The sequence below is a fragment of the Rousettus aegyptiacus genome, unplaced genomic scaffold (assembly GCF_014176215.1).
Source record: "Rousettus aegyptiacus isolate mRouAeg1 unplaced genomic scaffold, mRouAeg1.p scaffold_m13_p_17, whole genome shotgun sequence".
In the NCBI taxonomy this organism is placed as follows: Eukaryota; Metazoa; Chordata; class Mammalia; order Chiroptera; family Pteropodidae; genus Rousettus; species Rousettus aegyptiacus.
Genome location: NW_023416292.1, coordinates 34,781,579 through 34,807,603, shown reverse-complemented (window position 1 = coordinate 34,807,603; position 26,025 = coordinate 34,781,579). Strand labels below are relative to the sequence as shown.

General features: G+C 58.5%; 1 protein-coding gene across 3 annotated transcripts; it reads left to right on the top strand.

Moving 5' to 3' along the window:
• Positions 1-1,643: 1,643 nt before the first annotated feature.
• On the top strand, positions 1,644-25,300 carry KCNC4 (potassium voltage-gated channel subfamily C member 4). Of its 3 annotated transcripts, none has more exons than XM_016155662.2 (4): positions 1,644-3,590; positions 14,103-15,039; positions 17,088-17,294; positions 23,018-24,056. In XM_016155662.2, exons 1-4 carry the CDS (start codon positions 2,910-2,912, stop codon positions 23,071-23,073), a joined length of 1,881 nt encoding a protein of 626 aa, XP_016011148.1. In that variant the 5' UTR covers positions 1,644-2,909; the 3' UTR covers positions 23,074-24,056. The 3 variants fall into 3 exon arrangements, with proteins under 3 accessions (XP_016011148.1, XP_016011147.1, XP_016011146.1); XM_016155661.2 differs by having other exon boundaries at positions 19,596-24,056; XM_016155660.2 differs by having other exon boundaries at positions 1,646-3,590; positions 23,080-25,300.
• The last annotated feature ends 725 nt before the right edge of the window (positions 25,301-26,025 follow it).

Sequence of the window (26,025 nt, the reverse complement as noted above, 5' to 3'; positions counted from 1 at the left end):
ACTCCCATCAACCTCTCCCTTTCTTGGAATGACTGAGTTTAGCCAGTCAGAAGAATGGAGAGTGAGGTAAAGACCCCAAAGGAGTTTTCTAGGATGCAGCCAGATAGGACTTTAGATCTATTCATTACAGTCAGTTCTTTAATCTCCTTGCTGTGGCTCTTCCTTCCTCACTTCAGCTCCTGGGAAGTCCTGGGTCTTCTCTTGCATTACATTTAGGATATTTCTTTTTTCTTTTTTGCTGCAGCAAACTCAAAGCCAGCTAAAATCTGAAATGCAGACATTTGGTCTTGCGGGGAGGGGGACTGGACACCAAAGGGGTACCAGTAAATGTGTTTCTGACTACAGTCCAGGACGGCACCTACCTCCTGTGCATGTTAGGACGGATCATCAAAGATCACCATCATTCTGGTTTTCTGACTTCATTATTGATGAGACTTTTGCTTAGAAGAATCCCTTGAATTTGCACTAGGCTTTAACCTTTCCTCAGAGCACCTCCAGGCCCTTGTCTTGTTTTCCTCAACATAGCCAGGTACTGCCTAATCTGGAAATCGTATGGAGTCCAGGACAGGTGTGTCAATCATCTTGCATTTCTGCCTTAAGTTCCCTCTTACATCATCCAGACGTACCTGGAGGCTGCCTGAAGCTGTAAAAATTTGAGGATTAATTTAAAGATGTAGAAGAGGTTCTGGACTTAATAAATAAAAACAAACGAATCTGGAAATTGCTTTTGGGCTGAGGCCGCCAGTAAAGTCGATCCGTGCCTAATGTTTTGGGCATGGCTGCTTTTCAATCACTTAGCAAACAAGTTCTCAGGGGCAGGCGCTGTGGGAGCCATCAAGATGAAAAAGCAGTAGGGGCTTGGCAGAGCTCAGGGTCAGAGAGGGAGGATGAGACATAAAAAAGGGCAAAATCAAATTGCAATGAGCGAAACAACAGAACCAGAAGGGGGTCACAGGCGGGACGTGGGCACTTCCTATGTGCCCCCGGGTTAAAGATGAGTCTTGGCTTAGCCTGATTATCTTTCAGGGCCGCCACCCGACACCGGTAACAGTGCCAGGATTCGATTCCTTCCATCCAGACCGTGAGCCTGCCTCATTCCATTACAGGGGCTTCGATGACTGTAACAGAGACGGTAAGCATCAAGACCACGGGCGTTTGGAGCCCGGTTGGGCCTCGAAGGCGCAGGAATGGGGGCGGGGTGGCCAGGAGGCCCCAACACCATGTCTGGGCAGGAGCTCGCAACCTCCTCCTTACTGATACCGCCTCTCCACTCGCTTTCTTCCCCTGCCTCCATTCAGCCGCAATGAAACCGCAACAATGCGACCAGCTTGGCGGGCAGGGGGCGACTGGAGTAGCCAGGAGCGAGAGGAGGTTACAGGTCAGGGGTCGAGAGCGCTACCGTGTCTCTCGGGCTGCAGTGGGAGGAGCCGTGGGCTCGGGGAAGGCGGAGAGCAGGGAGTGAGGTGGGAGGGGACGATGGCGGAGGCGCGCAGGGGCGGCGCGCTAGGCTGGGCGCTGGCGATGAGGGGGTTACGCGCCTTGGTTGGGCTCGGCTCCGCGGAGGAAGGCTGAGATCCACCGCCCGGGCCCTGCAGCGAGCCGGGTCAGCCCAGCGCCGCACCCCGCCCACCCCGCCCCGCGGAGGGCGCGCCCGGGCGAGGCGGGGCCGGGAGGAAAAAGCGCTACTGGACTGTGGCGTCCGTTAGCATCGCCCGAGAGAGACGGTGCACCCCCTGAGCCCTAGCCCACTGGCGCCGAGGTACCCCCCCCCCTTAGGCCACCTCTCGTCCGCCTCCTGCAGCAAGCCAAGGCCGGCGCCCCGCCCGGAGATGGGCAGACTCGTGGATGGCGTGGCTCCCAGCGTCCCCAGATCGCAGGAGCCCGGCGCCGGGGCGCTGCGCTGAGGATCCCGCTCGGCGCTGCCCAGGAAGCCTGCAGGTGTCCTTGGCCAACCGGCCGCCGCCTGGGAGACTCCTTCAGCAGAGCCCAGAGTCCCGCTCCCTGGAGCGGCCCCGCCCCCCGAGCTCCGCGCCGCACAGGACGCCCCGTCTGAGGCTCCCCCCGCCCCGGCGCGGCCCCCGCCGCGCAGCGCCCAGCCCAGCGCCGCTTCCAGCCGCCGCCGAGCCGCGGACGCAGGACCGGAGGCTTGCTCCTGCGGGCGCGCTTGTTTTCCTGTCGCCGCCTCGCCTTGCGCAGCCCCCGCCCGCCAGATCGCCGCGCTCTGCTCAGCCCCGCCCGCCATCCGTGCCCTGCACTGGATTTATGAATGGGGGGAAGAGGCCACATGCCGCCGCCGCCGCCTCGTGTTGACCGCACGGCGCCCGGGCCCGCAGAGCTCCGGTTCCCGTGAGAGCGTCGACCCGGCCCCGCAGCCGCTCGGAGGACTTGTTGCTGCCGCGCTGCGGCCGCCGCCGCTGGAAAGCCGACCGCTCCCGGGGCTCGGCGCGATCAGGGAGCCTGAGGGTGGCCGGTGTGAGTGTGAGCGCGCGCGCGCCCCGGCCTCTCGCAGTGCGCCTGGACTGTGCGTGCGCTTCCTCGTCTTTTGGGGGGAGAGGGGGGGTGTGTCCCGGGCCGCAGGGTCTGAGTGTCCAGTCCTAGTAGGGGAGTGTGTGTGTGTGCTTGTCCCGGCCTCCCCGGACCCCTCGCCGGGGTCCTCAGCTCTCCTTTTCCCCTCCTGCCTCCTTCCCCTGCGCAGCCTGCCCAAACCCCAACCACCTGTGCACCCGAGAAACCCAACTCCTCCCGCTCCGCGCCCCGGGGGGAGGCAGGGGCAGGGCCAAGCCGCAGAGGGGGCCGCCGCCTCCTACCTCCTTGTCGTCTCCTCCCCCTCCCCCGTCTGACGCTGCCTCCTTGGGAAGGGTGTTTGGAGGGCAGCGGCCGCCCCAAGCCGAAGCCCCGCAGCGCTTCTTATGATCAGCTCGGTGTGTGTCTCCTCCTACCGCGGGCGCAAGTCTGGGAACAAGCCTCCGTCCAAAACATGTCTGAAGGAGGAGATGGCCAAGGGCGAGGCGTCGGAGAAGATCATCATCAACGTGGGCGGCACGCGACATGAGACCTACCGCAGCACCCTGCGCACCCTACCGGGCACCCGCCTCGCCTGGCTGGCGGATCCCGACGGCGGGGGCCGGGCCGAGTCAGATGGCGGCGGCGCGGGCAGCAGCGGCAGCAGCGGCGGCGGCGGGGGTTGCGAGTTCTTCTTTGACCGGCACCCGGGCGTCTTTGCGTACGTGCTCAACTACTACCGCACGGGCAAGCTGCACTGCCCCGCCGACGTGTGCGGGCCGCTCTTCGAGGAGGAGCTCACCTTCTGGGGCATCGACGAGACCGACGTGGAGCCCTGCTGCTGGATGACCTACCGGCAGCACCGCGACGCCGAGGAGGCGCTGGACATCTTCGAGAGCCCGGACGGAGGCGGCGGCGGCGCGGGGCCGGGCGACGAGGCCGGCGAGGATGAGCGCGAGCTGGCCTTGCAGCGCCTGGGGCCGCACGAGGGAGGCGTGGGCCCTGGCGCCGGGTCCGGGGGATGCCGCGGCTGGCAACCCCGCATGTGGGCGCTCTTCGAGGATCCCTACTCCTCCCGGGCAGCCAGGGTGAGTGGCAGGAGCCTGGGGCTCCTCTCTGTTCTGTAAGGGGGTGTGTGGCGGTCGTGGGTAGGGGCAGGGAGGAGCCGGGTGTAGGCCAACTTACCGTTCCACTGTCTCCCTCCCAATTTCCCCTGCTTTCCACGGGGCCCCCAGGAGAATCATATCCCTTCTCTCTCCTGCTCACTGCTCACGGGGAGATTGCATGCACTACTCAGACCTAATCCCAGCTGCCTGTTTTGCCGCATCCTCCACCAGTGAGTGTGCTGCCCTCAACTGAGCTTTTCCACCCTCTTCTTTCTGCACAGGCTGCCAGTCTTCATTTAACACCTCCAACTCCCCTACTCTTTCACAGGGCCAGAGCCCTGGAGAGCTGGAATTAGGCCTTCTGTCGTGGTCAGGCAGGGTTTATGGGAAGGAAAGTAGAGTGTGTTAAACACCTACTCTGTGGCAGGCCCTTGCATTAGCTGCTTCCACAGGGGCTACCTCATTTAAATCTTCCCAGCAGCTCAGTGTGCTAGGAACTGGGAGTTTTAGAGGAGATGCTGGCTTTGGCCTCTTCCACTCGTAACAAGCAAGGCTGGGAGCAGATTCCAGGCCTGCCGTCCAGGTTTGGGAGAGACCTTTTTCAGGGGGATAAGTCAAGATGCCTGCCCCATACCATGCCCCTAAGGCTTCCTGGGCACCCGGGAGCCCTGGCCGCATCTGGGGTGAAGGGAGAGTTAGACAGGAAGAGCCTGGTGTCTGGGCCCTGTTGGCTTCCACCGCCCGTGGCCAGCCACAGGCTGCCTGGTGATGAGCCCAGATTTGTTGCTGCTGCTTTTCTTCCTGCTGTAGCGCAGCTTGGCTTCTCAGAAAGCCCTGGTTCGGGGTACAGTTTGAAATGGGTGTCTGGGGTGGGTGGGGGGAGAGCTTAGGCTGACTTAGGCAAGACCTAGTTCTTTCCCACCACCCCCTCCCCAAGTCAGTCCAGTTTCCTGGAACCCCCCTTAGGTGGAAGGGGGTGATAGGAGAGACATGGCTAGGGCAGCTAGAAAACCCCCTAAAGGATGTCCGATCTCATGGCTGGCAGCCAGAAGCCTGGCTGGGGTCTGTCTGAGAGACAAGAAGGAGCAGCGCAAGGGGTTGGGTCTGGGGACTGCCTCCTGCTGTGGAAGCCTGTCCTGTCACCTCTGTTGTCCCAAGATGTCATGTTAGTGAGTCTCAGAGCCCAGCCTCCCTCCTGCGATGGACCTCAACCTGGTCTTGGAAAGAAAAGTTGCATTCACCCTCCTCGCCTCCTGGGGGGAAGGGCAGGAGAATGGGGAATGGGGCTGCAGGGAGGAACCAGGTGGGCGTAACTGCTAGAGCAGGGCAGATGGATCATCTGCCTAAAAGAGAGGAGCAGAGGTCTCAGTGGCTGTGGCATGCCCAGCTGGGTCTGCAGGTGTCCCAGGGCAACCACTGTACGTAGGGACCTTCTTTAGGACGGAGAGTCATCAACATGCCCAAGACCAGCTTAGAAGGTGAGGGCACAGTCGTGCCCCAGTTTGGGTCTGCTATGCATTCCATCGGCCTCTCATGCAGTTCCCTGACCCTGCCGGTGTCAGCTCTTGGCTGTGCGGGGAAAGACAAGTATAGACAATTCAGGCTCTTTCAAAGTGGGGAGGGTTGGGGGGAGTCAGATTTAGCCTGACTGAGAAGGGTAAAGGGGACAAGCCAGAAAGGCAGGAATTAGATAAAGTAGTAAGGGAGCCAGGCCCTATTTCTGAGCATTCTGAGGTCTCTGGAGGACATATCACCTTCTCAGTTTCTTCCCTCTTGGATTCCAAGGGGACATACCATCACTGTGTTTCTCTTTAGCTCACTGAGAAGTGGCCCAGCCAGGGGCCTTTGTGTAAGCTCAGAGCCTGGTCAGCCCCTTGACGTCCTCCCAGAGCCCATGATCCTTCACCCTTTCGGTATGGAGTCATATCAGCCAGGGCGCTTCAGTTGAGGTTGGAAGTTTGGGGCCAGGCAGGGTTAATCCTAACCATTGAAGCGATGCAGAAACCAGAGACGTTGAGTGTCTTGTCAAAGCTGGTTGTCGAGGTGGCCGTGCACAGCTATATGGGGCTTTGGTGGCAGTCATGCCCAAGAGGACTTACCTTCTGCCAAGGAGCACGGGCAAAGGCAAGCCTTCAGCTATGCCTGGGACACAGGTGGAAATACATAATTTGTAAAGATTAATTAATAACAATGCTATTTATTGAGCACTCCGTTCAAGTGCTTTACACTAATCTCTAATCCTCCCAATAAATTTGCAGCCGAGGTATTATCCCCATTTAGTAGATCAGGCTATGAGAGGGTAAACAACTGAGATCACACAGTGGCGGGCTGTGAATCAAAGCCCCGACTCTCAAGCCCCCCAAGCCCCCGCTCCTCCCATTGCAACACATTCCTTCCACTAAAGGAGGTTGTTTTCTGGGTGGAGAGGTGGCTCCTTTCTCACTGTGGCCTGGGAGGTGTTCTGAGGGTCGGTACTTCCTGCGGATGACATCGGAAAATCCAAGGACAGATGGTGACACTAGAAGCAACCTTTACTGTTGTACCCCTCCAGGCCTGAGGTTCTGAGGTGCAGGGGTTCTGGGGCTATGCCCTCACGACTGTGTCCCCTGGGTCTGTGTGCACACCTTCCCTGGAAGGGACATGCAACATTCCCCGGGTGGGCGTGGGGCCCTTGCTTAGGGCCAGCAGGGCCAGGGACCAGCACGCTGTCCCAGGCATCTCTTCGCACACAGCATCTGGTTTGAGTAAGTGTGTTATGACAGGAACAAACCAGATACAAACAGAGAGTGGACTGAGCCGATTGTGGGAGCCTGTTGCCTAGCTACCGGCCTGGCCCGCGGAGCCTTTTAGTTCAGGCTGGGGGTGATCACCCCTGCTCCCTTCGCTGTGGCCTGACCTGGGAGCAGGCATGAGGGGCAGGTTGGTCCTGTCCTAGGAAGGGTGAGGGATCAGCAACAGCCAGGGTGGCTTCTCACACCGAGGGGGACCAGTGGCAGTTTTGGCAGCATCCATAGCTCTAGAATCGGGCCTTCCTCCTTTTCTGAGAGTGGACAGTAGGCTTGATAAATGGCACCCCGGGACACTCCTCTTCCTCACCCCTCGTCCGCAGAGGTCCCAGGAGCCGGGCTGGCTTTACCTCAGTTATCAGCCCTTGTAAGGATGATAGTCCTTCTCCTTTGGCTAAGTCAGTAGTACCCGGATTGAGTTTTCCCATGATGTTTCCCTTCTAAGTAGAGAATGTGACACACAGGATCCCTGCTACCCCAGGAAGGCAGCTGGAGCTGGGTTTTCATTGAGCATCTGCTGTGTGTTAGGTGCTGTTGTAACCTTAGCTTTCTCCCGATATCTCATCTGGCCCAAGTGAGGCAGGGGTTGCTAACCTCAGTTTACAGAGAAGGAAACCGAGGCCCAGAGGGGTTCGCTCAAGGTCAGACAGCTGGTGGGAGAACTAGGATCCAGACCCAGGTCTCGCGAATCCAGGTCTGTGCTTGTACCTCTGCCTCAGCTGCCTGCGGTGGCTTCTGCCTAGAGCAGGCCTCTGACTTAGGAAGGCTCAGAGGGGGCCCCTTTGCTCTCCTCCTGTCCTTTCTCTCTCTTCTCCCTGGAAATCAGAGCTCCTGTCCCTCGCTCCCCAGAACTGCTCACATCAGAGGTTGCTCTCTCTTTTTTTTGTTGCTCACTGTGGGACTTTCATAAGACAAAAAGAGACTAGGTGTCCCCTGGTCCCCACAGAGGAATGAAACTGAGGCCTTCGAGGCGGGAAATGCAGAGCTCAGTTCTCTTGCCCCTTCTGAAGGTTCCTGGCTTCTTAGTCGGGCGTTGCCTGGGACCAGCTGGTCGGCAGGCATGATAGGCTACAGAATGAGGGCAGGACTTGCTGGTGCCATGCCCTCTGGGCTGGGGAGGGCCAGGGAGCCAAGCCTAGGTGCAGGGTGTCCTGTCTTCCCCAGCCCCCCATGAGGGCAATGCCAACATGCCTCAGGGAGCAAGAGGGGTGTCAGGCCAAGGGCCGCAGGCCTCCCCCTGCCCTGCCTACCCTGAGGCAGCCTCTGTCTCCTCCTGGTTGGTTTTGTGTTTTTCTCTCTGGATCTAAAAGACCAACATTTGCCTCTGAACACCTTGTCTCTGGATGATGAGGTGTTTCCGTTTGTCACCATTTGGGGTTGGATGTACAGTGGGGGAGGGGATTTTAAAAAGGGCTGTTTTGGAGAGTTGGAGTAAGAGCAGGCAGGAACGGTCAGGCAGCTGGGCCTCGAGGATGGGGAGCCCCCGGGCTCCTCGCCTCCGCCGTGGACAGTGTCAGCCTGAGATGCCAGGCAGCAGGACACTCATGCCAGCCTTGTTCTTGGGCAGCCCGCCTGCCACAACCTCTGCCCAGCTCCTTGATGGATTTTTGTTTTTAGACTGAGTGACGGTTACCTGGTCTCTGGCAGGGGTCTCCATCAGGCTGTAGGCTTGGCGCACCCCAGAGAACCACAGAGTCTGACAGCCCAGGCGCCTGGGAGTGTTCTGGGCACACCTCTGTCGCCTCTAGCTGCAGTTAGTGGGGCTGACTGTTTGTCCTTACGATAGGCTCCCCAGGGCCAGGAGAATGACCAGGCAGTCGCGTTGGCTCTAGTCATTCAGAAAACATTTATTGAGCACTTGCTACATGAGAGACACCACCTGGACTCTACGAATATAAAGATGAGTCGGAGGTGATGCCTTTTCCTGAAGGGAGCCCGGTCAGGCACAGCAAATGGCCGTCGAGGGAAATCAGGTGACGAGAAACAGTAATGATAATACGAGATGGATCAGGAGAGGTGCCACTGTAGTCTTAACAAATAAAGTTCAATAGGAGGTAGGAGGAGGAAGCGGTAAGTCCCCGCACTATGTGGGATGGGCTTGGGGGCAGTGTGTCAGGAGGCTCCCACAGGGAAATAGGAGGTAAGCTGGACAGGCCCTGCGGGATAATGACTGAGCGCCCTTACATAAATTTTGGAGGGAGGCCGGTTACAAATAAATGTCTTTTCAATGTGGATAGTGCTTACCCATGCAGAGTTAGGGAAAAAGGGAACTTCCTGGCCAGGGGACCAGCCCAAGCAGAGATGGGACACAGATGGGCAATATTTGGCTAGATAAGTTCTTGGCCAGTGATCTGGGTGGGAATGAATTCCCTCCGGGGCTGGGACTCATTGGCTTCAGGCAGCCCAGAGGCCCTTAGAGGCCCCAAGTGCTGGCTTGACAGGGGGTGGGATTAGGTAGAGGCTGGCTCTGGACACTGGAACCAGAGAGTTCTGGCTCAGGATAGGAACCAGAGGGTTCTGGCTCAGGGTCAGGTTCTGCTCCTGGGGGAGTGTAGAGGAGAGAGAGCTGGGGTCCCTTGGCTGGGACCTGGGTCTCACAGGCAGGCCTACACTCAGGAACCCAGGAACAGCTCAGGGGTGCCTTGCCTAGCAGGCTCCCTCTCCTTTCCTGCCTCTTAGCCCCCAGGGCTCCCTGCTCCCTTCCTAGCTCGGCCTGGACACAAGGATCTCGCTTCCCTGGAAGGCTCAGCTCCTCATCTCATCTCCACAGATCTTCCTCTGCAAGTGTCTTTGGCTGTGTTCTCAATTTTCTCTTCTCCTACACTTCATCCTTAATATAGGTTTTTGGGCATGAATCTTATGTTTATCTGTCCATCTGTCTCCTTGGCCCTTCCTCCTTGGGCTCCCCTCCCCTGCTCCCGCTGGTTGTATTCGGTTCCCAATGGCGAGTGTCTGTCACCTCCCAACCACCCCCTGACCCAGCCTGTGCCAGATTCCTGAGACACTCTAGGTTCTGTGCTGAGTTTTACAAACATCATGTGTTTTAATCCTCAAAACAGTCCTGTGGGGTAAGTACTATTCCCATCTCCTCGACGCACCCAGCATGCTGTAGCCTCAGGGCCTTTGCATGGCCTCTTACCGCCGCCTCTGTGGCTCTTCTGGATCTTCACATAACGCTCCTTCAGTCTCTGCTTAGATGTCACCTTGGCCTTGAGATCTTGCCTGGCCACACTGTTTGAAATAGCTTCCTCGTGCTCACACTCATTCACTCCCCTTTTCCCTTTTCATTTTTCTTTCTAACACTTATACCCTCTGACATATATTTTATTTGTTTATTCGTTGACGGTCTCTCCAGTAGAATGTAAGGTCTCAGGGGCAGGAGTGTTTGTTTTGTCTCCTGCTGGTCCCCAGCACCCAGACAGAACAGTGTCTGGCACATTTGAGGAACAAAGATCCTGAGGCTCAGAGAGGCTAAGAAACTCACCCAAGGTCTCTCAGGCAGGAAGTAATGGAGCCCGACTTCCACCTGGGAGTGCGTGGCTTTACATTTTCATCAAGGACAGTCCTAGGATGAGCTTGGTGAAGGAGGCTGGTCACAGGGCTGGCCCGCTAGCTGAAACACCTGTGTCTCTGGGGGCAGGTACAGCCAAGAGGATACGGCCAGCCGGTGGGAGGTGCCCACCGGGAGCGGGAAGGAAAGCTTGGAGGAGAAGCCCTCCTGCAGGGAGGCTGAGCACCTCCTGTCCAGGGCGCTGAGGCCCTCCGCGCCCACCCCTCCCAGCAGGCAGGGGAGGGGCCGCTGCCGGCCCAGCCAGTTCACACGAGTGGTTTTCCTCCTGGGCGGTTTTGACTTCCGGCAGCATCCGTGCCCCGTGTCCTCGGGCTGTGGGCAGCACTGACAGCTTGGGCCGTGGGAACCAGGGCAAGCCACTTCTCCCCAGGCCTCGGTTTCTGATCTGTAAAACAGCAGAAAGTGAGTTGACCTGGGTGACCTTTTGAGTCCCTTTCACTTCTAAAAAATGAGGATTTTATGACGTTTTTGGCCCCAGAACGACTCATCTTCAGAAGCCGCGCACAAGGTCCTGGCGGCGCCCCCACCTCCTTAGCTCTGTCGCCATTTATTGAGCACTTACTGTGTGCCAGGCAAAGCTCACTTAACCCCACAGTAGCGTTATTAGCTGGGTGGTAGTGCTGGTCCCACCTTGCAGAGAGGTAACATGCACAAAGTGCACCATTTACCTGGTCGAGGGGCAGGCTCAGGGCGAGCACCCCAGGCAGTCTGACCCCCGGGCTGCTTAGCTGTCCTTCAGCCTTCATCTGGGCTCCCCAGGGGCCCAGCAGTCCCGATTGGCAGGGACCGTAGTAAGGAGGCTCCAATGCCACTGCCGGCTGTGTGGGATGGTCCGGAGCGGGCAGAGCAGGAGACTCGAGCACATGGAGCCTTAGCCTCGACCTCTAACCACCGTGGTGTTGCTGCCGCCGCCTCCTCCCTAGGCCCCCCCCCCTTTTTTTTTGTCCCAGGAAGCCCCCCAATCAAGAGAGTATGAGAGAGAAAGCAGTGTCGCTGCCTCCGGAGGGGTCGGCCTAGTGAAAGGCCCTCATCACAAGCAAGGCCACCACTTACAAAATAATTCTCTTTGGAGAGTAACTTAGGGGAGAAAGGAATAATTTGGGCCCCGAAGGGGATCTGGAACCGCAGGACCCACCTGGGGCAATGTGCCAGAGCCCAGGTCCCTGCCTCTGTCACAGCTCAGCCTCAGGTCTGCCTGTCTCCTCGGGAAGTGAGGGCTTCCCAGGCCCTGCCTGGCACCTGCTGCCAGCCCTGGAGAGGTTGCAGGGGAAACTGAGGCCCCACCAAGATTTCATCAAGGAAGGGTAGATTGTCCCTTCTCGTTGTTTAGAGGGCCAAGTGGGAAGAGCTCTGAGCTGAGAGCCAGGACAGCTGGCCTCAGCTTGATCCCGAGCGAGCCTTTTGCCCTCTCTTGTGCCCCTGTTGCCCCTGAGAGATGGGCACGTGTGGCTACTCTTTTACCTGTCCTCATCTTCTGAGAGGGTAGAGATGAGGGGTAGAAGTAGAAAAAAAAAAGTTAAAAAAAAAAAAGCAAAAATGAGTGAACACTGCAGGAATTCAGGGGCTCGTTCTCCAGTGAAGGAGGGGTGCTTTGCACCCACTGGGCTTGCCGCAGAGGACCCATGGCCCTTAGACAGGCTCCTTGGCCCTTCGGGTGAGAATGGCCCAGGCCACACCGTCCCCGCCCCTTCCCCCTCTCTGTGCCCTCTGCTCGGCCCCTTGGCGGCTCTTCCTGAACTTGTTTTTCTAAGTCGCTCATTAACTTCAAGCGCTGCTCCCAGATGGGCCAAGTCTCCTGACTAATTTTTCCTCGGAGAGAGCAAGCTTTTGCTTCCCAAGCTTCCTGACAGAGCGAGGGTGTGTTGGCCCCACCCGTTACCCCATCCCGCTCTGCTTCGGGGCGGGGGGTGGGGGGTGGGGGGGCAGTGACACCAGGACTCTGGGCTCGCGGCGTCACCATGCTCACTGGACAGGTGCCTCCACCAGCAAATCTCCGGATGGCCACGGATAGCCCATAGGCTGGGGCCATCTGCCTCATGCCCATATCAGCCTTTATCGCCTTGACAGCCTGTTTCCCAGAGAAAGAAAAACGAGACCAGAAAAGGAACTTGAAATTTACCTTCATGGGGAAGAAGCGGGCAGGAGAAACTCCGGGCAAAGTTCTAAGTGGGGAAAGTATGTCCGGTCCGCTACTCCTCTTCTTCCACGTTCTATCCGATTAGCTCCTTCAAGTTCAAGTGTAAACAAGATGTCTTAGTGTGTGACGGATGTCTATCCTAAGCCGCAGGGTGAAATAGCAGTCATCAGGGAGCAGTGTTGACAATTCAGAGAAGACTTTCCCAGGCCTCTGAATCGCCCCCGCCCTGGAGGTGGTGAAAACTGGTGTGAAGAGAAGGTGAAGCCTCCGAAGTTAAAGCAGTGCTGAGGTCAAATCTGTTTCCAACCCTCCCAGGCTGTGTGACCTTAGGCAGGTATACAACCTCTCTGATCCTCCGTTCCTCCTTTGTAACATGGTCCGATGAGGCCTACCTCACAGAGTCACTGGGAGGACTGAAAACACTAACGTGTACAGAGCGTCCAGCTGTGCCAGGCGCAGAACAGACAGCCGAGGAATGTTCATTCCCAAAGTTCCCTCCTCAGACTTGCTCCTGCTCTAGAAGCCCCGGAGGTGCTGCTTTTTGCTTCATTTTCCCAGCTCTCCCGCGTATTCTCCATTGTTGTTTTGCGGTACTAAGAATAAGACGTGCCCCTCCCCTCCCAGTGCAGGAGGAAAGCATCTCCGAGAGACATCATTAGACGGGTGGAGCAGGCATGCGGGTTGCCAAGTGGTCGTGGGGCCACGGTCCTCCCTCACCTATCTATTTAGGCTCAGCCTTCTGCTCAGGGAGGAAGCGCACCCCCAACCCAGCAAGCAGGACAGGCAGCAGCATGGGGCATGAACCCCAGCAAGGGGTACCCTGACAGTGGCGAATGGCATCGCATGAATCACAGATGAAGTCTCCGTAATTGGTGTTATTACACATGCATTTCATCTCCATTCATAATGATCGGACACTTAAACCCGGCCGTTCCTCTGCCAAGCGCCGCTGTCATCATTCTAGCCGAGATCCCAGCAGCTGTCCAGACCGGCCGCTGCCACATTCCGATCCTGAGGGGTGGTTTCTTTTTCTTTGGAGCTCAGTGTCACAGGCAATGTCCCTTCTTGGGAAGGGGAGGGGTGGTTATTCTGGGCAGACCACCCCGTCTCCTGCCATGGAGCATGTCGTTTTCCTTCAGGTACTGTTCACTGTCTGGGTGGTCGGCTGGGACATCCTAAGGTGAGAGGCAAGAACGAAAGGCTGGGACTTGGGCCTTGAGGAGGTGGGTCATGGCTGGAGTTTAACAGGCTCAGCTGGCAGAAAGAGGTCCAGGGTCAGTCCCTCCAGCCCCTGCCTCGGGGTATATCTCTCAACGCAGTGGACTTCAAAATTTAGTGTGCATCATAAGTACCTGGAAAGTTTGTTAAAACAGATTGCAGGCCCCTCCCAGCAGCGTTTCTCATTCAGGAGGTTTGGATGGGGCCCAAGAATTTGCATTTCTAACTAGTTCCCAGATGATGCTCTCTGCTGCTGGTCCAGGGCCTCACTGTAAGGATACCGCCTTAAAGCCTGCTTACTCCCACCGTGATCTGCGGACAAGCAGCCAGACCTGACAGCCTGTTAGCAATGCAGAATCACAGGTCCTACCCTCGACCTCCTGAGTCAGAATGGCATTCTTTGACAAGACTCCCCAATGATTTATACCCTCATGACAGTTTGAGAAGCCTTAAAGCATGGCTGGGTTAGAGATGGGCAGAGCCAGGCAGTCAGTAGGGCTGGACAGCTATAGTTCAGTTGCTTCCAGGTAAGAGCAGCCTCTAACTTCCATGCACTGTGACAAAGATTGGGAAGTATTGCCCTAAAGCACTCAAGAAGACGGATAAAGACCTTGTGAGGAGGGAACTCTAGCCCCTGACCAGGTACTTTAATTCTCCCTGCCACCATTAAATTGACTGCCTGGTGAGCCACGCCCCCACCCTCTTGAGCAGAGGTCCCTCCCTGCCCCCTCTGGGCCCACCCGCCCCAGTCTGACAGCCCCTGCTCCCCACTCCACCCACAGGTGGTGGCCTTCGCCTCTCTCTTCTTCATCCTGGTGTCCATCACCACCTTCTGCCTGGAGACCCACGAGGCCTTCAACATCGACCGCAACGTGACCGAGGTCCACCGAGTGGGGAACACCACCAGCGTACGCTTCCGGCGGGAGGTGGAGACGGAGCCCATCCTGACCTACATCGAGGGCGTCTGCGTACTCTGGTTCACGCTGGAGTTCCTGGTGCGCATCGCGTGCTGCCCGGACACGCTGGACTTCGTCAAGAACCTGCTCAACATCATCGACTTCGTGGCCATCCTGCCCTTCTACCTGGAGGTCGGGCTGAGCGGCCTGTCGTCCAAGGCGGCTCGCGACGTGCTGGGCTTCCTGCGTGTGGTCCGCTTCGTGCGCATCCTGCGCATCTTCAAGCTCACGCGGCACTTCGTGGGGCTGCGCGTGCTGGGCCACACGCTCCGCGCCAGCACCAACGAGTTCCTGCTGCTCATCATCTTCCTGGCCCTGGGCGTGCTCATCTTCGCCACCATGATCTACTACGCCGAGCGCATTGGCGCCAGGCCCTCCGACCCCCGGGGCAATGACCATACCGACTTCAAGAACATCCCCATCGGCTTCTGGTGGGCCGTGGTCACTATGACGACGCTGGGCTATGGGGACATGTACCCCAAGACGTGGTCAGGCATGCTGGTGGGGGCGCTGTGTGCACTGGCCGGGGTGCTCACCATCGCCATGCCGGTGCCCGTCATCGTCAACAACTTCGGCATGTACTACTCCCTGGCCATGGCCAAGCAGAAGCTGCCCAAGAAACGGAAGAAGCACGTGCCACGGCCGCCCCAGCTCGAGTCTCCCATGTACTGCAAGTCTGAGGAGACATCGCCCCGGGAAAGCACCTACAGCGATACCAGCCCCGCTGCCCAGGAAGAGGGTGTGGTCGAGAGGAAAGGAGCAGGTGAGACCCGGGTTTGGGGAGGAAAGCTCCCTCTCCCCCAGTGGCCGAGGGAGTCCCCAGGGGATCCTCAACCCTTGCAATTTGGGATTGCGGTTTACTGTCTGGGCTCCAGGCCCTTACGAAGGCAAAGCACCGAGGCCAACCCTTTGTCTCCTTCTCTGAGTGCACCCTGAACGTCGGGGTCTGTGGGGCGAGTGTCCCCCTGAACTTACGCTACGACAGGCATAGGACATGGGGCTGTAGGTACATTAGACTCCCGGGTTACTAATCCTATCTTGGCCACCCTTCTGCGTGTCCCAAGGCCAGTCACTCATCCTCTCTCAGCACAGATTCCTCGCCTGTAAGAAAGCCTGGAGTGATATCAACATGCCACCCCCAAGACTTCGATGAGACCCAAATGCGTGACATATAAAAACCCTCCGAGAAGTTAAAACCATGTTACAAGTATCAGGCACTGTCATTAGCTGGAGAGCAGGGCAGCTGTTCTTCCAGGGCGCATCAACACATGAATCATTTCTCTCCCAACGTTCGAGTCTGCTGTCTCTTGGACTAATAAATGTGATAACGTAACAGCAGTAGGAGGCTGCCTGCTGTTCGGCGCAAGCCAGATTGAATCCTGGGCTCCGGGTGTAACGTGGGGTGGAAGGGAACCGAGAGGCGGTGGCCCAGGCAGTGCTGGGAAGGAGAAAGGCGGCAGCAGCTGGTGTCTGCGTCCTGGAAGGGGGCCCGAGGGTCTGGACCATGCTCTTCAAGGGTGGGAAAGGCCACCCCAGGAAAACTTGCCTCTTCCTAAGTCAGGAGACAGGAAAGGAGGTTGGCTTAACCCTTGGCGATGTGGAGTTAGGTCGGAAAGTGGGAACCTAACTGCTGGGTACGGGACGGGCTCTTGAGGGAGGTGAAGGATTCCATGTATGGGGGTGCTGTTGGGTGCCAGGCCATCAGGGAGCTGGGAGTGGACCAGGACACTAAGGTAGCAGCTCCTGGCTAGGCTCTGGGGGCAACGTGGGAGTCACCCTTCAGGTGAGGTACCTAACTTGAGACACTTACCTGTTGGTGGGTGTCCATCATACATGCTAGAGCCACTCATTGCCTAGGGTCACTCAGGGGCCTGGGTCTCCCAAAGACCTTGATAGAACAGCACCCATCAGGCTCTCTTCCGTCCCTCCAAAGTGGTACTCGCCTCCCCAATCCCTGAATATAAATCTCTGAGCCAGGGCCCCAGGGAATTTCGGCTGTACCTGAGGCCCATTCAGATCTCAGAAGGAGACCTAGCATCAAATACGTGAGTCCCTAGGCCAGCTCCTCAGCACACACTTACCCGTGGCCCTGTAAGCCATGCCTCAGTCTGACCCTCACTGCTTGGCCACGGTTAAGGGCATTACTGGCCAATGCTGAGGCTCCTGCCTTCAGACCGAGCAGCCCCGCTTCTCCAGATCCTGGGGCCCAGCCTCATCTGGGCTGCTGTCTGCTGGAGCAGGGGTTGTGGCTAAGAGCCCACAGCAGTGGGAGCTGAATTGGAGCTTCTTTCCCCCAGCCCATTTCCCCTAAGACACAAGTGAGCCCCAAGAGAGAGGACTCTCAATACTGTGGGTGCTCTACTCCAGCTTGTGAACATGAATAACCGCCTTCAGGTGGTCCAGGCAGATAGCCGTGGAAGCCACTCTATCGGTGCAACCCTGGCAATGCCGCCCCTCACCCCGGTAAGCCAGGCATTCTCTGAGGGAGTGTAGACTCATCAGCATCAGCCTGAGCCAGACCCAAGGAGGGAGCAGAGTCTGCTGCCTTCCTGGGTCTGATCTCATGGGGCAGCCTGCGGCAGACTTGGGGAGTCTTAGGGCGCCTGTGGCCCTATCTCCCAGGAAAGACTCTAGGCCAAGGCTGGAAGGGAAGCCAGCATCCTGCCCCTGCCCCCTGGACCAGGCCCCCTTTCTGGGTCGGGTGACACACTTCCTCCTCGGGTCGGAGAAGTGACACTCTGACCCCAGGTGACCCCGTGAGGAAGGCTCGAGGAGCCCTCATGCAGCCTCCTGTCCGTCTGTCTCCTTTAGATTCCAAGCAGAACGGCGATGCCAACGCGGTGCTGTCGGACGAGGAGGAGGGAGCAGGCCTCACCCAGCCGCTGGCCTCCACCCCGGTCCCCGAGGAGCGCAGGGCCCTGCGCCGTGCTGGCACTCGGGACAGAAACAAGAAGGCAGCTGCCTGCTTCCTGCTCAGCGCTGGGGACTATGCCTGTGCGGATGGTAGTGTCCGGAAAGGTATGGCTCCCCAGGCCGGGCAGGTGGGGAGCCCCCGTGCAGCGGAGTCTCCCCAGTGTCCCTCACAAGCCATGAGGTCTCCTCCTCCCCTGAGGCCGTGGCCCCCGTCTCCTCTGCCTTGGATGCGTCCCCATTTTTAGAATGGGTACCCTAGTCTCCTAGGCCCTGGATTTTCTTACGAAGGCTTGCAGAAGGTACAGAGAGCCCCCTCCCTCACCCCCAGGTGCCACGAGGAAGACAGGTGTTGAGGGTCAGGGGACACGGGACCAGAGCTTGTACCACTCCTTTCCATTTTGTCGCCTTTTCTTGCTCTGGATTCTGCTGCGACCTTCAGGCCTGGCTCCCTGGAGTCACTGCCTGCCTGTCCCTCAGCCTCCCTTAAATACAGCTAAGGCTTTCCCAAGTAAGTGGTCCCAGGAGATGCCAACAATTCTCAGGAGTCAGGGTAAGAATGGAGCCTGGCACAGGACCACCTCCCCCATCCTACCTGGAGCTCAGGAGGGGCTGACCCATCTCTGCGAACCCCTGGAATGGGACTTCAGTAGAGCCGGAGGGTGATCGGGGGTGGGGTAGGCAGTGGGGCAGTGAGATGGGACCCCTCTGAGGTGGGTTCTGAAGGATTCGGAGGGTGCAGGGGGCAGCCCGTTGCCTGTCGTCAGGAAGGCTGCACAGGCTAGGGCGGAGTGGATGGTGGAGCTAGGCTTCCGGCCTGAAGAGGGGGCAGGAATGATCACGGACAGCTGGGTACCAGGGATCTCTAGGCCAGAGGCCCCTTCTGCCCAGTTCCTGATTACTTTTTTTTTGTCTTTCTTGCCCTGTCCTATGACCGAACCTTCCTAAACACCTTACATAGCATATTTCCACGATCAGTCCTGACTTCTCCCAAAACAAAGTTCTGCTCTGGTTCTTAGGCCACTTAGCCCAGTTCCCCCGCTACTTCCCGCTGTCCCCAAACCCCAGACTAAGATAGCGGTGAGGGAGGCAGGGCCAGTGGCTGCTGCGGGAGTAGCCTGTGATGCTTCTGTCCCCTGGCCCGCCCAGCCCATGTGGCCTCCAAAGCCACCCTCCCAGGCCCTTTCTCTGGTTCGCCCAGTACCACTGTTCCCATGGGATCCCCAGGGCACCCTGACCCTACCCAACCTCTGAGAAGTGTGTGTGTCAGCTTTGCTGGGCACATGTCCTGTTGGGTGACAGAAGCAGGAGCTGCGATCTGGCAGCTGGAAGGGGGCGGCCCAGAGGCCCCAGCTGAAGTGCTGCAGGTGGATGTGCTCAAGCTGCAAACCCTCTCCTGTGTCCCTCTGGTCCCTCCCGGCCTCCGTGGGCCCCAATGCTCGTGCTCTGGAAGCGTCTTATCTCTCCCGCTCCCCGTTCCAAACACGAAGTGGCTTCCACTGTGTCTTGGTCCAGCCCCGGAGCCCCGCTCTGGCTGGAGCAGGCTAAGCGGGTGGCCCAGAGTGTGGGACAGAGGAAGCCTTACCCCTCGCGTAGGACTCAAGCACCCCCACGTTCATCCCAGTGTGTGAAGGGCTCAGTGGAAGTAGCGAAGTGGAAGAGGCTGCGAGGGTATGCATCAGAGGGACCGTGAGGCGTGGGGAGCGGATGACCCCTGGGGATAGTTTGCGCAGGGGCGCACGGGGCCTGCGTCCCGCCGCCGTATCTCTCCGGGTGCCTGCGGGGCCCGGTGGCTCTATTTTCAAGATGCCTTCACACTGCCTCTTGGCAACAAGCATGTAGCTCAGCCAATTAGAGTGACCTTCGAGAGGGAACAGGTGGGTTGCTGGGAAACAGGCCCTGCTAAGCGAGTGTGGCAATTAGTGTCGCCAAACTCCCAGTGCGCACTCGGCAACTTTCCCTTGTGCCAGACCACGCCGCGCTCACTTCTCTGCACTCGGGGCTGCATTTAGGACCAAGAGCGAGTGGACCCAGGCCTCCTCCAGCCACTGGCGGAGACCTCTTCCTTAGCCCGTAGTTTCCCATGCGTCAGAGTGAGAGCTTCCTGGGAAGAAGGTGACAGGTGTTAATTAAGGCTTCTTTGGGTCGAGAAAGCAGGGTGCTGGGAGGTGGTTTACCTGGGGACAACGACAGAACTGGGTGAGCTGGGTATGGGCCACTAGAGTCCATCCTCAGGTGCCCAGGCGAACCAGAGACCAGGGAAAGTCACGGAGCCTTTCCCAGCTGGGTCAGACCCCTTCATCGAGCGCAGGGCTGCCTGCCCCGGAGGGCCCCCTGGAACATGGATGCCATGGAGCTGCTCAGGCGGGGAGAGCACCCCTCTGACCCCTGTGCCTTTTCTTCACCAAGGCTGTGAAAAGTCCCGGAGTCTAAACAACATAGCCGGAGCGGTTGGAACCAGCCTGGGGCTGTCTCCACTGGCGTCTCGATTCAGCTCGCCCTACCCTCCGAGAAAGCTCCTGCTCTCCCCCCCCTTCCACACGCTCAGCCCACCACCGGGACACTCAGCCCCGTAGCTGCACGGGCGGCGCTCCCGCCTCTGGGCACACAGGCGCACACGCACACACGCGCAAGCGGGCACACTCATGCCCGCCAGCGCCCATCCCTCCTGGGGCCTGAGGGAGCCAGGCAGGGTGCAGGAGAATTCAGGCCTCCGAGCCTCTCTTCCGCAGCCCCCAGCTCCCCAAAACGCTCAGGTCTGCGGCCTGACGGCAGGGGCAGATCACGCCCAGGGTCCCTCATCCTGAGCTGGAGGCGCCACCGCTCCCAGAACCCTTTTCCCTGGTCCCTGCCTCCTCCTCAGGGCCCCCATCTTAATCGCAGCAAATGCATTTCCATTCCTTGTGGCCTTCAACCAGTAACCAAACAGCCTGCAACCGAATGTCTCTGTCTGTCTGTCTGTCCCACGCCCAGACCAGCAAGGAATAAGGCTGTCCCGTGGGACGTCTCTGCTGGCGTCCAGGGGCTAGTCTCCTCAGGGGAGCCAAGCCACCCTGGGAGAAGAGGCCTGATATTCTCCAGCTCTGGCCTGGGTTGCAGGTGGGGTTCCCTAGAGTCTGAGCCCCAGGATTGCCTGCCTAGGTGCAGGGATGCCCTCCTCTCTGGGGTGACACCCCGCAGTGGAGTTCGGCATCCCATCTGCACCCCAAGCCTCGGCACCTCTCGCCACGCTGCTTCCTCTGCTTCCACGACGGTTCCTCTCCCCCCTCTGGCTCCCTCACACTCCGGCCCAGCCTCTGAGTCACCTGCCGCTGCCACCCAGCCTCTGCGCTCTGTATTGCTGCCAGAACCCGAGACTCATCTAATTTCTATAATTAAGTGTATTCATTTACCTAACGAGCCCGGGAGCACAACAGGTTTGTGAGTCATTGTGTGAGCAGGGGTACACCCTGGGCAGGGGCAGCTGAGGGGAAGTGTTGGGGACAGAGCCACCCTGCCCCCTCCCAGCCCCTCAGGAGGCCCTGCCACTCCCAGGGAGGGCCCGGCTGTAAGTGGCCCCTCCCCCAGCGGTGCACAGAACAGGGCTCTCTAGGCCCTCGGCAGCCCTGGGACCCTGGGACGCCTCAGCCAAGTCATTTCCTGTTTCACCTGATGGGATGAGACCTGACAGCGGAGCTGTGCGCCTGGCAATTTTTAGAGTCAGATTATGCAACTTTGTAGGGGGAATGACTAAGTAAGGGCCATGTCTGCTCCTTCCAGGGTGGGCACATTTAGGTGTACAAGGCAGCATTTTGAGGGGAGCTGGGAAATCGGGGTGCCATCCTGAAAGATGAACGGGGCAGCGAGGTCAGAGCATTTCCTGGGGTGCTTGGACAGTCCCGATTTCAGTGCCTCCTTCGGCCTTTGGTAGTTCCTTCCAGAAAGGTCTTCGCCAGGCGGGGTAGCCCAGCCCTGCTGTGGCCTGCCTCCTGCTTTCTCTCAGAATGCAGCGTCTCCTTCAGAGCTGAGAAGATACAGGGGTATCCATGTGACTGCCCTTCAGAAGGGGAAGAGGGTCGGGAGAGCGCCGTGGAGCGGGATGGAGACGCTGTACCCTCTTCCCGAGAGCCCAGCTGCCCCTTCGCAGGGACAGGTTTGGTTCTGCCCCTGCAGGACCTGGGTCTTTGCTCTGAAGAGGACGTGATGAGCCGAGGTGTCCGGTTTGGCGCGGGCACCACAGCTATTTTCTCCTCTGACTTGTCTTTCTGGTTCAGGGAACTGAGGCGGTTATTTCTGTGGCAGCCCTCAAGTTGTCAGGAGCCCAAGTTTCCACGGCACCCACCGCCTCCTTGCCTCTCTTCCCTCCCACAGGGATGGGCTTGCTCACGGCACCCCTGTGGTGGGCACAGATGTCCCTGGGCGACATGATCCAGGAGTGCCAGGCTGGAGCCCCTAGTGCCTTAGGAGATGGGCTCCCACAAGTCCCTCCCGGCTCTCAGGCTTCTGTAGGGGAGACACGGGACCTAGGTAGGCTGTGTGCCCCGCTAGCCCTCAGGACCTTGGCTTCTCAGGGTCTTGGGAAAGGGCAAAGCGAGTCTGGAGCTTACAGACCCCGGCCTCTGCATGGGCCTCAGGCTCGCCCAGGCCTTGGCCTCCCTTCTTAGGGGAAGGCTCCGCCCAACCTCCAATCTGAGAGAACACAGTTTCCTTCACCTCGGGTTCTGGCTTGGACCTGTACCCGTTACTTTGGCCTCTGGAAGCCTTTCTTCTCTAGCGGGAGCCCAGCCTCTCCCAGCGGAGCAGGGAAGCATCCCAGTAATTGTTAACCTTACCTTCCTGTTTGTACCAGGGCTACTGACAACCCTAGAGGCCACTTCTCAACCCCGAGGGCTTCTGGGAGGAGTGGCTGTGAGCTAGAACCAGAGGGGAAGGTGCCTGTTCAGCCTAGAGCCTGGGCTCCGAGGGAGTCTGGGAGTCGGAGGGGCAGTCGGGGGCGGGGGGAGGCTGCATGCAGGCCAAAGACTGGCGCTGCCCCTTCACAGAAGAGCATCACCCTCCAAAGTCCCTGCCCCCATGGCAGCCTCCCTGCCTGCCCTACCTGTGCCTGCGCTGGGAAGGTAGGGGGAGGAAAGGCCCAGGCCCCTGGCAGCCCAGGCTGGGGCGCGTGCCCGGAGGGCTCAGTGGAGGTTGGGCCTCTCAATGAGATGTTTTCTGGCCTTCTCTCCTGAGATTGCCATATCCATCCTCCCTGACCTTCCCCTTCAGCATTCACCCTTCAGCCACGGGGACTCTGTTCCTGCCAGATTGTGGAAGGGGGGCTGGGTACGGCACGGCAGCACTCTCGGGAGCCATCTTCAGCCCCCGGAATAATGGAAGAGCCCCAGGTGGTGGTGGCAGATGGAGCTATTCTGGGGTGGAGCCCAGCATGGGCAGGCAGCAGCCCGTACGATGGCCTGTGGGTTACAGGCCAATCGGTAACTTTCCCTAGAGCCTCCATGCTAGGCTGCAGAACCGTGGTCCCTCTCCCCACGGCACCGGAGCTTTGAAAACCTGCGAGCTAGTGGTTCCTGGGGATCATTACCTGAGCAAATACGGAGATGAGCTGTGACATCATCCGTGAGTCCCCATGGCCCAGAGCTGGGTCGGCAGAGGGGTGATGAAGGGACTCATCTCATACCCCGACCTGTCCCTGCTCTTCCTGGCCTCTCAGCCCTGGGTCCCCACGCCTTCCAGCTCTGCTCCTGGCCTGCTCTCCAGCCCACGGCCCGCGGGTCGGCAGCTGCTTTCCTTCTAACGCCTCATTCTTTGTTCCTCCCTTTCTTTTGCTGAACCCCTTGCCCCCCCCCCCCAAGAAGGCAATGTTGAGCCGACAGCGTGCGTCCCAGTGTCTCACACCTGTGCTCTTTAAACACAGAGACCTGCCAAGACGCCCTCTCGTCCAACTATGCCCAGGCCGAAGTCCTCACCCTCTCTTAAAGCGGCACCAACGTGAGAGAGACAGGCAGACAGACAGAAAGCCAGAGGCTTAGGGAAACTGGAACCCAGGCAAGAATCTTTCACTGGGAAAGACGCAGATATCCTTGTTTGCACAAGACTGATGGAAAACCCTCCCGTGAGACCCTCGGGGCGTGGAGCCCTCCGGGTCTGATGTTCTGTTCTGTTGTAAATTGAAGAGCTATATATGCACATATAGTATCTATATTCATACATACTATACTCTTGTGTGTAGTGCACGTGCTGCCGATGGTCTGTCTTCTTTGTTAGGCTTTGTCTCCCCAAACCCTTGCCCCCCCCCCGACCCCCATCCCCTTCCCTTCACTGATTCCTCGTTTCTGCTGAACACGCTTGTGGAATGTCCCAGGAAAAGTGCACTTGGGAACCGCTAGTCCAGCTGGGTGGTCCCAGGCTACACTCTCCCTCTTGGGGGTGTTGCCCCTGCGGGCTGGTGGCCTGTGGAAGGCCAGATTGCCCCCCAGGGTCACTGCTCCACTGGCCGCATCCCACCCCAGATTGGGGTTCTACCTCCCACCCCACGCCCCAGTTGTGGGGGGACTTCCAGGGGCTTCTCCGCAGCTTCTTCCACCCCTCCCCCCACCTTACCTGGGTCTTCGACTGAGGGGGTGGTTTGTCTTTTTTTATTTTTGGTTTTTTTTTTCCTGTCTCCTTTGTCCGTTTGTTTTCAAAGATGCTGCTGGGCAGACGGGCAGGGAAGGGGTCTGTCTGCCCATCTGGCTCAGGGGTCTGAGAAGGGGATGCCTCGGGCGAGCGGAGACCAGTTGCAATACTGTACTTCCTGGCTGGTGGCCAGAGGTTGCGTGCAATAGCAGAGGCCAGGTGACCCCTTCGACCTCGGCCTCTGCCCCTCCCTCGGCCCTCCCGCCCCGCCCCCAGCCCGCCCTGCCCCTACCTGGTGTTGGTCAGTCCTTTTCTAAAGCTGTCCCCACCTGTGTGTCTGAGGCAAGCCTAGGCCGGGGCCTTGCAGCCCTGTCTGCATGCCTTCGACTGTCATGCTGTGCTCCACCCTCAATAAAGACATCTGGAGCATCCTGCTGCTCCTCCGTGTGAACGGCTGCTTCCGGCTCTCCTTTCTGGCTCTGTGTCTGTGGGGACCTCCCTGGGCTTCCACTCCAACACCTGAGAAATGCGACACCCTTCTGTCACAACCCTGCCCTCACCAGGAATCCCCCATGCAGCCCAAGCCCGGCATCTAGAGCTAGACACCGATGCTCGGAGAGGAAAAGCGATCTACCTAAGGTCACATGAAGAGGGCTAACCCAGGACCCCTGACTCCTGGGCGGTGTTCTGATCTTCACCTCTGCCACCTGACCCCCTGCCATCACGTGGAAGAAAAAGACTTGTTGTTTGTTTCAGGAAGTCTACTGTATTCCTGCTTGTTTGTGCAGGGGCCGCCCCTCCTGAAATCGCACCGTTCCTATGTGGGCCAGGGCCCTGGGGATGCCAGAGTCATTGCGATGACTAGATGGATGGATGGATGGCTGATGAACTGAGGCCGACAAAGGACTGGTGTCACAACCGGGACCACTTAGGTCTGGGGCAAGAACGCCGCCAGGGCCCAGAGAGGATGGGGTACTGGGAACCGATGATCAGAAATTGTCCCTCACTTTCACTGCCCCCCACATACTCATATAGGGTCACACGCAGGGCCAGCTTCAGGGGCATGTAGGCTGGGCAGCTGTTCAAAAGGACCCCACGCTTGACTTAATGCTCAGCTCTCACCATCTTCAAATGACTAACAATTATTGAAGAAGAGGCCCTGGGTTTTCATTTTGCACCGGGCCCTAGGAATTATGTAGCCAGGTCTCTCTCTCTCTCTCATCTTATTGTTTGCTCTTACTCCAGGCAAAATGGAATCATTGGGGCCTCAGTTTGAAGTCTGAACCTGCCACTGACTAGCTAGGTCACTTGGGACAAATCACTGAACCTTTTTCCTGTGTATAGAATGAGGACAATGGATAGCCCCTGTTTCAGAGACGGTGTAAAGACCTGACCAGTCTCCTGTGTCTCCACGTGACATACGGTATATGCTCAATGGGCGTTAGCTTCTGCCTCATCTTTTTCCTGTAGCTCTCAGGCTTTTTGAGATCTCCATGTCCAACCACACCAAGAGAGGGACAAGAGCACACTGGGGAACAGGGGCTGGGGGCGGCAGGGCCGAGGGGAGAGAAGAAGCAAGGGGAAGCCTGTTCCTGAAGCGTGAGGGGAAATCGGGCTCGGAGCCTGGGCCCACAGAGGCAAGGCGGTGGCAGGCAGCCAGTTGTCAATTAAAGATAAAATCTCTCCTCCGGCAGTGGAGGGCAAGTCGCCACCCCCCCACCCCCACCCCCACCCCCCCAGACAAGAGAAAGCCATTTGCAGCCAGGCTTGCCTCAGAGAAGCTTGGCCGGGCGATAATGGGATGGGATGCACTGCTGGCTCCGTAATGATATTATGCATCAGGGCCCACGTCCAAAATGGCTGTGGGTTTTTTTTTTTTTTTCTTCAGTCTTTTTTTGTAGATCAGTGTGGAACCATTTCATGATCAGGGGCTGAAAACCCAGCAAGCGGCCCAGAGATACCAGACGCCTGGGTGGTCCTGAGGGGACCCGAGGAGATGCGGCTGGGATCCTGGTGATACCCTCGGACCCCAGGAGGGGAGAAGGGAGGTGTGCGGGAGGGCGGAGAGTTAGTTCAGTGAGAAGCAGGACATGGCCCCTCCTCCCACCTTCCAGAAACTGCAGGAGTGATGCCGTTAAGGAGAAACAGGCTCTGGCTTCCTCTGGTCCCCAAGCTGGAGCAGAGCCCAAGCTAGGGAGCTAGTTAAAAGAGCAGGACACTGGCGATTGAGACCGGCTTCGGGAGT